Raw genomic sequence first — 12,868 nt, 5'->3', positions numbered from 1 at the left:
GGGCCAACTATGAGACCAATGGGGTCTGCCCTAGAGGTTGGTCAACAAGAGGTCATACCATTAAAGAAAGTTGACTCTTCCTCTCCTACCAACTATCCAATGCCAATAACTTCTCAGCTGGGGTGGGATTTTGTGTCCATCTCGCCCCCTCCATGCTGGGATCTTGTGTGCTGTGAGCTTGCACAGGTCTTATTCACGCTCCTCACGATCCCCATGAGCTCACCTGTGCAGTGTCCTGCTGTGTCTGTAAAACACTCTGTCCTTAAAGTCATCCACCACCTCTACCTCTTACATTCTTTCTGCCCCTACTCCAAGAAGAGCCCTGAGCCTGGGGGATGGGATGTGATAGGTGTGTCCAGGGATGTTTTTCTTTATTGTTCATTTACTGTCACACAAAGTTGCCCCTTGTTCGTTCCTAATGTGTCTCCATGGAATGGGATCTCTCGAGAAGACAGCTGTCTGTTTTTGTCTCGCTATCATCCAGACATTTCTCTTGGTTCCTTAAGCAGGTGGTGAATAAATATAAAAATGCACTCATCTGTGCATTCTGCAAGCTTATTAAAGGTAGAACTGGAAGAGGATTTTAAAGGACTCCAAATGTTTGAGAGAAGCATGCCAGTTTGGATGGTTCTGAGTCTAGCCCACAATGAATAAACACAGGTTGATCCACAGTGCATTGCATCTCTCCAGCACATGCAGGAACGACCCACACCAGACCCAACACTAACTTACTGTAAATGGGCCCAACCTGCATCTCCCATAGATTACTCCATAGCGTTAGACCATTGCCTGCAAGTTTGCAAGGACTCCACCAACAAGGAACTTGGGTCTAAATACATGTTCTCAGAGTGTGAGCCTGGATTTTCTTTCCCATAACCAGACATTTCAAAATGTAAACCTGGAAAAGTCGAGAATTGCACAATGCCTTCTTTGGCAGCTGAGTTTGAAATTTTTCTGATGAACCCCTTTCTCCTGTTACCGACACCAGAGAGGATGAAGAGGCTCTGACTGTTCCACACCCTGGAGAATTCATGGAAGAAGCTGAGCCTGACCTCAGAGCCCCCAAAGTCTGGGAGGAGGCAGAGCGCAGGCTCTCGGTCCCAACCTCTCCTTCACCTCTCACTCCTGCTTTTGTGCATGTGGAAAGAACTCAGGGAGTGGACAGGACAGCTAATCCACACTGCTTGAGGGGGGCCTTAGAGCCGACCTGCCATTAGAGTTGAACCGAGACTGCAGGGACTTTGAGTAGCCAATAGGACTAGAGTTGCTCTTCTGTGAGGGAAAAAAGTAGTTGTGGAGTTAGATCTCTTCATGTGGGTTCAGGTGCCCAGAAGAAAAGGACAAGCCTCCTGAGTCCTCAGCAGGTTTCATAGCAGGTGATACAGCCTGCCAGCTGACCCCACACCCTGCCTGGCAGACAGGAGTGTGGTGAGGGGGTCCTGGGGGAAACCCTGAACACCCTGGTGCTTGCTCCTCATCTTGGTATTTTGGAAGGATGGAATAGCCCAGATCATCAGAGTTTGAAGGGTATTGGCAGTGTGCCAGACAGATAGGGTGATGTTCTATTCATCTCTGCCACTTGGTCACTTGGGTTGGAAAGACCCCTGAGTTTCAGGTGAAGGCATTGGGTAGGTGAAGGTAGGCAAACCCTTCCTCAGGGAGCAGTGGATGCAGCTGCTCCTCTTTCTGGTAATAACCTCCACTGCTGAGGGAGCTCATGAGGAGGTGAAATTCCTCTTAGGAGCAGCCATGCACACCATTTCTTCAGAGACCCCCAGGTCAACAGAGAATGTTAGCGTGATTAGGAGTATTTTAGACTGTCCGGGGGCCCTGGTGATACTCCCTCCCTACAGCATTCCCCTCCCCCAGTCCTGAGGCTGGGAGCCGTGGTGGAAAGACACCTCCAAGTCACTTGCATGAGAGGACCCTCTGGTCCTCACTCCTCCAAGTGTCCCCACAGCCAACTAGCCTGTAATGTGGGAGGGTCACATTAAAGCAGACCTGCCACTGCAGTTGAAACAGGACTGCAGGGACTTCCAATAGCCAACAGTGACCCAGTGCTAAGGACAGAGAGGAGAATTTTACCTTCACAGTCAAACCAGGCTTGGGAAAAAAAAGGCAGTTTGTGGTGAAGCCTCCTAAACCAGCACTCTAAACTGGTTGTGTTTAGGCAGCATGTGTCATTTTTCGGACAAATTCCTTTGCACTTGGGACATCTGTACCACATCCTCTTCCCCCAGGACTCACAGACCACTGCAGAAGAGGAGAGAGAAGGACTGCAAGAGGCAGACATGGCGGATGACTACAGGGAAGTTGTTTTCCAGACACAGCCCCTGCTCACACGTGTAGACTCATAGCACAGCAATCGTGACAGTGACAGTCTGCACAAGCTCAGGCTAGACCGCATCCCAGCATGGAGAAGGGAGATCAGCACAAAGTCCCGCCCTAGCCAAGGAACCATTGGCAATTGATAGGTGCTGGGAGAGGGAGAGTGGGTTTTCCTGAAGGGTTCAGGCCTAGTAAGTTAGCCATGCTGTGGTGAAAGGCCGCACACCCAAGGGTATATGAGCAGAGAAACTAGATTGGTAGATTAAAAAATCTAGGAGAACACAAAGGTGGGTGCGTAGAGAAGGCAGGGTAGACCTGGGAGGAGTGGGGAGAGAATTATCATGTTTACTGCTGCTGTAATAAACGCCATGACTTGGGTGGCTGGAATGGAAACGGTCCCATAGGCTCACACATTTGAATGCTTGGTCCACAGTTGCTGGAACTGTTTGGGGAGTGTTAGGAGATGTGGCTTCGTTGGATGAGGTGTGTCACTAGGGTTGGCTTTGAGATTTCAAAAGCCCACACACCACACCCAGTGAGTACTCTCTTTCTCTCTCTCTTTCTCCCTTTCTCCCTCTCCTCCTCCCTCGCTCTCAATCTCCATCTTGACCTCTCTCTCTCTGCCTCGTGGTTGTTATCTTAACATGTAAACTCTCGGCTACTGCTCCAGCACCATGCCTGTCAGCCTGCTGCCATGCTCCCTGCCATGGTGGACTCACCCTCTGAACTGTAAACCAGCCCCCAATTAAATGCTTTCTTCTATAAGTTGTCTTTATCACAATGTTTTGTCACAACAATAGAAAAGTTGCTAAGGCAATGACCAAAAGTAACTTGTGATGGAAAGAGTTTACATGGCTTGTGGGTCACATACAGTCCATTATCAGGGGAAACCAAGGCAGGAACTCAAGGCAGTAACCTGGAATCAGAGGTCATGGAGGGATGCTGCTTACCCTCTTATTCTCCATGGCTTGCTCAGCCCCATTTTCTTTTGTTTGGTTGGTTGTTTTGTCTTTTGTTTTTGTTTTTTGAGACTGGGCTTCTCTGTGTAGACCTGGCTGTCCTGGAACTCACTCTGTAGAACCACATTGGCCTTGAACTCAGAGATCTGCCTTCCTCTGCCTCCAGAGTGCTGGGATTAAGTGTATGCAGCACCACTGCCCTGCTCAGCCCCATTTTTTTGTACAACCCAGTACCAACTGCCAAAGGGCAGCACTGTCCCAGTGGCCTAGGACTTCTGACACCAATCACTAATCAAGAAAATGCCCAACAAGGCAGGGCAAGATGACCCACACCTTTAGTTCCAGCATTCCGGAGAATATTTGTGAGTTTGGGGGCAACCTAGTCTACATAGCCAGTCCCATGCCAACCAGGGCTACATAGTGAGAACCTGCTTTGAAAGAACAGAGACAGAGACAGAGAGACAGAGATTTCTCGATCGAGGCTCCTCTTCCCTGGTACCTCTAGCTTATGTCAAGTTGACAAAAGGCTGACCAGGAAGAGGGTGAAAGTGATAAATTACTTTATTGGAAATTCTCAAAGAAATAATAAAAGGGAGGGGAAGAGAACTAAGTTTCAGTCTGCTCATCTAACTTTGCCAGGCATGCTTTTACACACACACACACACACAACACACACACACACACACACACACACACACACACACCTTGCTCTCCCAGTGCCTGTGGCATCTAGGACTTTTTCAGACATGGACTTTGAGATCGGGGAGAGGGGATTTGGATGGCACCTTCGGGTCACTGTTCCACTCTTTCAGCAACACTTGGCTGCTGTTAGCTAGGCCGAGCACTCTGATTGGGAAATCGGCCCCAACCTGAGGTGCCTCCCCTTCACTTCCCCGGAGGCTCTCTGCCCTTCTTCCCTCTGCATTCTGCTCTAGGAGGCTGGCCTGCACAGATGCCCTGACTCGCTCTGTGCCCTTCCAGTTTAGTTTGCCAATGAGGAGCCCTGGCAGGAGCTGGGGGGAGGGAAGAAAGAGAGATTTAATGATTTGTTCACATAACTCCTTCAAAGAGGGGTCACCAAACCCCAGCTTGTCCTCATCCAAAGGGCCTAACTCATGTCATTAATGCCTCTCTGCAAAGATTTCTGCCTTTGCCTGTCTGTCATTCCCCTTCGCTCTTCCCTGTCCTCCACATTTGCGTACAGGAACCACCTGTCTTGAGTGTCTTGATGAGATACTGACAACCGACCCACAGTAATTTTTGCTTCAAAGAATGGGCTGCCTGGCCTCATTTCTCTACACTGTCGGCACCTTGTCACCCCTTGGGGACACTGCTGTTGCCACCTTGTCTCACTGGGTTCTTTCCTGACAGAATCCTGACAGACAGAAGCCTCTGTGATGTGGATGTCTCCCCTACAAGTCCACATGTTAGAAATTTCATCCCCAGGTTCAGCCAGCAATGGGTTTTGGAGGTTTAGAGGTAAATAGGAATCAGGAAAGGTCATAAAGATGGGACCCCATGATGGCTTTAATGTCTTTGTGAGAAGAGAAAGGGACCTGAGCTACCAGACCTGATCTGTCTCTCAGTGTGGTGTTCTCAGAGGGGATGAGATACAAGACCCTCACCAGGGACCAGATTCCACCCTTGGACTTCCCAGCCTGTAGCATCATGAGTTAAATACACTTCTACATTTTATAAAGTTTCCAGATGGTAATATTATATACAGCAAGAGAAGCACACTAAGATTTACTTACTTAAACTAGATTTATTTCATTGTTTATTTTTATGTGTGCCCATCTGAGATCATGCCATGATGTCACCCACATTTATGGAGGACCTTTCCTTCTTCTCTGGAAATTTCCCTAGAGACACTTAAAACTGTGCCTCACTAATGCCTGAAACAGGTTCATTTTCTCCTTTGTTATTATTTTATTTTATTTTTAATTACATGGATGTGGGAGCACACATGAATGCAGCTTCCCACTGAGGTCAGAGGGGAAGCCAGATCCTCTGGAGCTAGAATCACAGGTGTTCTGAGCCTCCCAATGTGGTGCTGGGAACCAAACTCAGGTCTTGAGGAAAAGCAGCACACTACATTCCTAAGCACTGAGCCATCTCTCCGACCCCAGCATTTTTATTGGTGGTCAGTGTATGTGCAGGCACACACCACCACACAGCTGTGGAGATCCAAGGGTATCTAGTGGGGTCAGTTCTCCTCTTCCACCTGTACATGGGCTCTGGGGATGGAACTCAGGCTGTTAGACTTGTGTGCCAGGAATCTTCATCTGCTCATCCATCCAACCTGCTCTTCTTCTCCTTTTCTCTTCTTCTTTTTTTTCCAGGTTCATAATTTATTGTACAAATTGAGTATTACATGATGAGTTGACATCAGCTTCTTCAGGCATGGGACTAACAGATAAGGTCAGACATTTCAAAATCCATTTATGTTGCCTTCACAGTTGGGGTTTTTTTTAGGCCTTAACTTGAAGTATAAGACCAACAAAGCAATGCTTCCATATGTGACCAGTACACAATTCATTCTACCTGTGAGAGTGTAAGAGTTGAAATACTTTTTAATACCAGTGAACTGGAATTGGCCATCACTTTCTGGACCAGCCATGACTTCTATCTTCGCCCAAATCACAAATTCCGCAGCTGATGTCCTTCAACAAACCCAGCTACCAGCTCGGCCCGACCGGAAGACCCTCTTCTTCTTTTTAAATATTTTTTATGAAATCTTTGAGAATTTCACAGAATTTATTTGATCATATTTACCCCCCAGCTTCTCCCAGATCTACCTCCCACCTCCCTGTGCACCCATCTCCAAGCTCTCTCTCTTTTTAAAGTCACCAAGGCCCGTTTGTGTCCTCCAAATCTGGGATGTGTGTTCTTCCACCTACCATGGTTCACACCCTCAGAGAAAGCTGACTGCCCCCTCCCCCTTGAAAGTTACCCCCACCTGTTGTGCCTTCCTGATCCCTCCCCTCTGTGGGAATTCTAACTGAAACACAAATTCAGAGATAACATCCACAAAAGAGATAAAGCATGTGATGTTTGCCTTTCTGAGCCAGGTTAGGTCACTTGGGATGATTGTTTACAGCTCCATCATTTACCTGAAATGTTTTTGTTTTTGAGGCATTGTCTTGACTATCAAAGGCTGATCTACAACTCCCTATGTACCCAAGGATGACTTTGAACTTCTGATCCTCCTGCCTGCACCTTGTAAGAGACACTAAACCCAATTTATTCAGTGCTGGGAATAGAACCCAGGGCATCACACATCTTGGCAAGACTTTACCAAAGGAACTGGTGTACCCTCAGTACCTTAAAAATTCATATTTAAACATTATTTTAATGTGAGGGGTACATATGTATCCGTGTGTGTGTGTGTGTGTGTGTGTGTGTGTGTGTGTGTGCGCGCGCGCGCGCGCACAGGTAGAGGTACATATGTGTACACATGCAAATGAAAGACATATGTTGATATCTGGTGTCTTCTTCTCTTTTTAAAGCAGAAGCTCTCACTGCACCAGAAACTCACTCTTTGGGCTTGGATGGCTGGTCTCCAAACCCGGGGATCTGCGCATCTCCCTCCTCAGCACCTGGGTTATAGATGCATGCCCAATGCTCAGCTTTTGTGTGGGTGCTGTGGGTCCAAAGTCAGGTCTATATGCTTGTGCAGAAGGTACTTTACAGGCTGAGCCCTCTTCACAGCCCCTCCCCCAGGTATGTCAATACTGAGTCAAGTGGAACCACAATTAAGCATCACCATAATTGAAAGTTTATTGTTTCTTCTCGGTAGCTATTATGAAGAGCAAGCTTCATTTCATGCTTTGTCAAATCTCAAACATACATGTACTGATTATGAATTTCCTAAATTAGGATATGCCTTAAGTTTACTAATAACAAGACAGCATTGATGAAACTAGTCAAACCTATAGGAATAAATTATTTCTTTTCTTTTTGAACATACTCAAAAACAAGACAAAAACCATATTAATAAGACTACAACATTTTCATTGAGTATAAGAATCTGAATGATAAGAGACCATCATCTCAGTTTAATTGGAACCATGTTTATCTTGGCAGTGTGTACATAAGTGTACATCTTTCAAGATATGGTGTTTTGTCCTTTAAAGAAATACAGTATGCCACTACTACATGGTATGTTTTCTGCTAATGCTCTCTGTGAAAAAAACAGTATTTGTGTGTGTGTGTGTGTGTGTGTGAGAGAGAGAGAGAGAGAGAGAGAGAGAGAGAGAGAGAGAGAGTAAAAGAGACACAGAGACAGAGAAAGAGAGACAGAGTGACAGAGACAAGATCTGCTATATAGATATGCTGCCCTGGCTGGCCTCAAACTTGCAGCCATCCTCCTGTCTCTACTTCCTATGTGCTTCAATTTAAGAATATGTCACCACACTTAGTATCAAAATATTTATTAAGTTCTTCTGAGGCTTTTCATAGTTTACTTATACTTCATAATTTTCATTTCTGTGACAGCTGCAAAGCATTGCTGAGAAAATCCAACCTGTTCTATGCCACAGTAAGACTTTCTCATCTGGCTAGAATTTGAGCATTGATTTTGGTATAGAATTCCAGATTCATCTCAAGGTGACTCATCACCATGTTCTGCAAATAAAACTTAAATGAAACATTCATACATTGTACAGCTTCTAGATGCTCCTCCAAATGTGTTGACTTCTGGGGAATACACACTGTTTCATTGTCTTCTTTCAGCTCATGTTTGTAGAGCATCTACTCGTGGCAGGAGTTAAAACAGGTACTGTGGGTGCAAAGATGGCATACAGCAATACAGACAGTTTTGTCCTCTGTTTTTTTATATTTTCTCTGTAGGCACATAGACACATAGGCCAATATAGTGAAGTGTGCTGAATCGTAAAGGTAGCAATCTGTAATAAAAGCAGGCACAACTGACCCCCCAGGTCCCTAGTCCTCTATCCCAGAGGCTCCATCTGTCCTCTTCCCTTCTCTTTTCTTGAGCAACTGATGTTTCTACTCCGTTGGAGTTAGGCTTCCACCTAGGGGCCTGGCTTTGGCATAGAGCTATTCAGTTAGGACCAGTATCACCCTCTCCATCCGTGCCTTTTTGTTCCAACAAACTATACTGACGTTCATGGGCAGCATGCCTTTGCATTGTGAGTAAATTAATACATTCATTCCTGCCCAGTTCTGCTGTGCCTCACTTCCCTTCCAGAACGGTAAGTAAAATTTTGCTTAGATCAAAAGACAATGAGAATAAAATTAAGGAATAGTGACATTATAGGCATTTTCTTTTAGATAAAACGGACCAACACTAGTTAGAACATGTGCTGAGGTAGGCACTGGTGTGTGTGTGTGTGTGTGTGTGTGTGTGTGTGTGTGTGTGTGTGTATTTGATTACAACACAGGATCTCACCTATCCCAGGATGGCCTTGAACTCGTTATATAGGCAGGGCTGGCCTTGAATATCTGGTCTGTGGGCCCCTATGTCCCCAGTGCTGGAATTGTAAGTAGGTACCATCACCAGGTTTACATAGTTCTGGGGATTCTCCTATGGATTCCTGCATGCTAAGCAAACTTTCTGTCAACTGAGCTATATCCCTGGTCCCCAGTGCAGTGTCTAGGTTAGGATTTCAAAGGTTAGGATGAAGCTTTGTCAAGGTGGTGTACTTCTCTATATGAAGAGGTCACAGGGGACAAGGACTGAAATCAGACCATAGCCCATAACTGATAAGGCAGCGTGGCATCACTACACAGCAAAGCCTGGGAACAACAAAAACATAAACAGAGAGGGCCCTGGTATGACTAGAAGATGTTAGGGATAGGGAAACACATCTGGTCTATATCAAGGAAGAATTGATGGATAGCTGACCAGGGCACATCTCAGAGCAAATTTCACTTGTGGAGGCGGCTGACATGGCTAGCAACACTCTGATACCTCAGGCCTGCTTGTTAGGAAAGCTGGTGTAGCCAAAAGCTAGAGCAGATTTGGTGGGGTTGTGTGAGGGACCTGCATGGTTTCAGGTGACTGCCTGGTGGTCACAGCTCCTCCTCTACTTATCTTCTATGTGATACAAAGCAATTCTTCCCAGAACGTATTTCTGACAGTTCCCCATTTCCATCAACAAATTCCATCCACAGAGTATTTGTTGGGCATCTCTAGCTTCTCTGTGATTCCTGTGGACACCAGTGACATCCTGTCAAGGGGAGAGGGATGCGGCTCACAGCCTAGTCTCCTCAGTGCGGCCTGTGTAGCAGGCTCAGAACTTCTCAGGCAGGCCCTGGGGTCTGAAGTAATTAGGGTTTTTGCCACTTCGACCCCATTCCTCAGCTTTCCGGGTAGATTCCAGGCTTTCCGATCCATGGTCCTTCATCCCAAAATAATACCGGTTTAGGAGACCCTGAAAGTATTTCCTGCTGGTGCTGAAATCCAAGAAAGGGAGACAGGAGATGAATCCCAGAGAGAGACAGCCCCACCTCCAATGTCCCTCCTCCTCTCCTACCAAAAAATGACCCAGAACATACTGGAGGAGTAAAAACTTAGGCACAAGGAAGAGGGAATATCAGCCTCTTGGGCAAAGACCTCAGCCTGCTTGACAAGATGCATTTGAGACCCCTTCCTGGGTTTCACTTTTTCTTTGTGTGAGGATCCATCCCCACTCTCCATCCTTTCCCTCCCTTTCTTCCTCTCCAGACCACTCAGACCCTGCAAGCACAGACAGCAGGAGAGGCCACAGGCAGGAATAGTGAGAGAGGCATGAAGCGGCAGGACCATCACCTGATTATTTTAGCAGCCCAGACGCCCCCAGCTCCTCTTTGTTGGGCCTCAAAGTTGCCCCGAGCATGGAAGTATCTGTCTGAATCTTGGTAATTGGCTTCTAGATTGTCCCGATAGGCTCTCCACAAGTCCCAAGTCCCTACAAAGGAAGGAAACTTACAAAGGTGAACCGGGGCCAGTTCATTGCAAAGGTGAAGGAATGCAATCTTTGTGTGGATTTTCACATTTCCACCTTTCACATTTCCAATCCCTTGAAATGATCCATAGAGGTGATTGTATGTCCCCAGGGAGGGCTTCCCTGGTGACCATAAGGAGGGCACTTCTCCAAGGATTAGATTGGGGGGGACTGATTGACAGTTTCTGTGTCCTGGGCTGTGACTTATATGGAGCTGTGTGTGCTCTGCACAAGGAAGGGAGGGAGCTGTGAAGTAGGAGCACAAACAAGGGACAATGACATCCCAGGTGAAGATGGGGGACAGTCTGTGCAGTGAGAGGAGATGGAGAATCTACTTTAACTACGGCCACTAGGAAAACACGACCAAGAGGGTGATTAACTACTTTTCTCACCCTGGTGACAAAATCCCTGACAAGCAACACAGGGAAGAGGCTGTAATTTGGCTTCAGTTTGAGGGGAACACATGGTGCTGGGGTGAGCAGTGCAGACTACAAGTAGACTGTGGTATCAAAATACATGACATGGCAATGCTGAATTTCCAGGAGTTCTGCATGCTTGCTCTCGGCTGTTTGTCTAGAATAGGATGGGAATTTTGTAGGGAGTGCTATCTGTAGTCATGTGCACATTTACTAAGTTCATGTGCCTCTGGAGACACAGAGTGCCCACTTACACTCTGAGACAGGGGATCTGCTGTCTATGAATTCCCTCTGTGGAGCACACTCTCTGGAAATCCTGATCCCTCTGGATCAGCATCAGCAATACAGGCTGGACCTTGTCAACAGTGTCTGAAGATCCCTCAGAGGGTGCCAAGTGACCAGTGTAGGAGGGGGAAGCCACAGAAAGCCACATCCCTGCCCTGACTCATTTATAGTTTTTAAAGGTGTATGTGCACCTCTGTGACCCTACAGATATGTGGCCTCTGCTCAGAGGGCATCTCTGACACAGTTAAATGTGCCCATCATCTCCAAATTCTTACCTTGTATGGCTTCCTTGAAGAATGAATACCAGCCATCACCACTGACTCCCATGAATAAAGAGCAAAAGACAAGGATTGTGGCAAGCCTCATGGTGCTGCAGGACCAGAAAGAGCAGTCAAAACAGACCCACAGGCAGGGCATGGGGCACACACCTTTAATCCCAGAACTCCAAGGCAGAGACAGGTGGATCTCTGATTCTGAGGCCAACCTGGTCTACTAGGCAAATTCTAGACCAGCCAAGGCTACATAGATGAGCCTTGTCTCAAAAAAAAAAAAAAAAAAAAAAGACAGACCCACACTCTGACTAGTACAGGCAATCTAACCTGCATTCCTTCTTCATCTCCGAATCTCTGCTGCAAGGACATGAATAACGGGCTTTAGGACTCTGCCAGATCACTGCATAACCAAGAGTTCCAGGGAATTCTGGCTTGCAGCCCATTTGTACCTAGTGAAGCCGACTAAAGCTGATCAACTAGCCTTTCCTGAGTCCCTCTTCCACTTAGCTCAGACCCCAAAGATACAGAAATGCTGGAGCTGGAAGTCAAGCAATAGTCCACATTCCCAGAGTGTCTGCAACCATGGCTTCCATCCCCAGCACCACCACACAAAACTAGCCTAGCAGCATAAGCTTGTGTTCCCAGCACTGGGGAGGTGGAGGCAGAAGGATCAGAAGTTTCATGTCATCCATGGCTACAAAGCTGGTTCCAGGCCAGCATGGCCAACATGAGACCCTATCTCTAGAGAGCAAACCATCAGAAAACATAATTGTTCCCCACTAGAACTTACCAACCATATATGAAATGGATCTCAGGAGTACAGCAAGAGCAACAGTCCCTGGAAGAGAGTGCCAGCTCTGTCCCCTTCTCTAGCTGAGGTCCCAGAGGAGGTAGGGCTGCCAGGACCTTGCTACCCTGGAGCAGCTGCTCTCTCTCTACTTAACGTTAATGAGAAGAGAGCTGTTAAATCCAACAAGCCTTGGCAGAATCGGCCTTGCTCAATCTTTCCTGGTAAATAAACAGTTACTGGTTGGGGCTATAGTTCAGTAGCAGAGTGTTTGTCTAGCATGTGTGAGGCCGAGTTCAATATCCTGCACAAGGAAGAAAGAAAGGAAGAAAGAAAGGAAGGAAGGAAGAAGAGAAAGAGGGAGGGAGGGGGAGAGAGAGAGGGAGAGAGAGAGAATATGGACAAGTGTTTCCTTGTCCATAAGAGTTTTGTTCTAAATTACATAAAATGCTTGATTTTTGGCAAGCTTTCTTACCTCACTGCCCTAACTTCCCTGGATGATACACTGTAAGCTGTAAGCTGAAATGAACCCTTTCTTCCAAAACTTGTTTTTGGTCATGATGTTTTGTCATACCAGTAGAAACCCTAATAGGACATGGACACAGTTCCAAAAGGCCAGACTTCTAAAGGCTCCTAAAGACTTGTTCACAGTAGTTCCATACAAGGAATCCCTGTTCCTTGAAACAATGCCCACCCAGGCTTCTAAAACACCCTGATGAAGAGAGACTCAGAGGAGGAAAGGGTTTATCTGGCTCACAGTTCGAGGTGACACTTCATGATTGCAGGGGAGTCACAGCAGTAGGAGTGTGAGACAGCTGGTCACACCACATCTGGTCAAGGGCAGAGAGAATGAATGCAGCCATGCTGCCTG

At 46.8% G+C, this 12,868-nt stretch overlaps 1 protein-coding gene across 1 annotated transcript; it reads right to left on the bottom strand.

Moving 5' to 3' along the window:
* Positions 1 to 7,042: 7,042 nt before the first annotated feature.
* On the bottom strand, positions 7,043 to 12,183 carry LOC114685650 (serum amyloid A-4 protein). Its single transcript, XM_028860281.2, has 4 exons — positions 12,001 to 12,183; positions 11,214 to 11,308; positions 10,063 to 10,201; positions 7,043 to 9,707 (listed from the first exon to the last, which is right to left on the bottom strand). Exons 2-4 carry the CDS (start codon positions 11,302 to 11,304, stop codon positions 9,545 to 9,547), a joined length of 393 nt encoding a protein of 130 aa, XP_028716114.1. The 5' UTR covers positions 11,305 to 11,308; positions 12,001 to 12,183; the 3' UTR covers positions 7,043 to 9,544.
* Between the last annotated feature and the right edge of the window lie 685 nt (positions 12,184 to 12,868).

The sequence above is a fragment of the Peromyscus leucopus genome, chromosome 1 (assembly GCF_004664715.2).
Source record: "Peromyscus leucopus breed LL Stock chromosome 1, UCI_PerLeu_2.1, whole genome shotgun sequence".
NCBI classification, from domain to species: domain Eukaryota; kingdom Metazoa; phylum Chordata; class Mammalia; order Rodentia; family Cricetidae; genus Peromyscus; species Peromyscus leucopus.
This window is presented reverse-complemented; position numbering and strand designations above follow the sequence as displayed.

Excerpts from the sequence above, each read along its gene's own strand:
- LOC114685650 (XM_028860281.2), bottom strand. The coding sequence starts at position 11,304 with ATGAGGCTTGCCACAATCCTTGTCTTTTGCTCTTTATTCATGGGAGTC. Across the intron at positions 10,202-11,213 it reads CTTCAAGGAAGCCATACAAG|GGACTTGGGACTTGTGGAGA; the intron begins GTAAGAATTTGG and ends CTTCCTTTGTAG. Across the intron at positions 9,708-10,062 it reads TGGGCTGCTAAAATAATCAG|CACCAGCAGGAAATACTTTC; the intron begins GTGATGGTCCTG and ends CTTGGATTTCAG.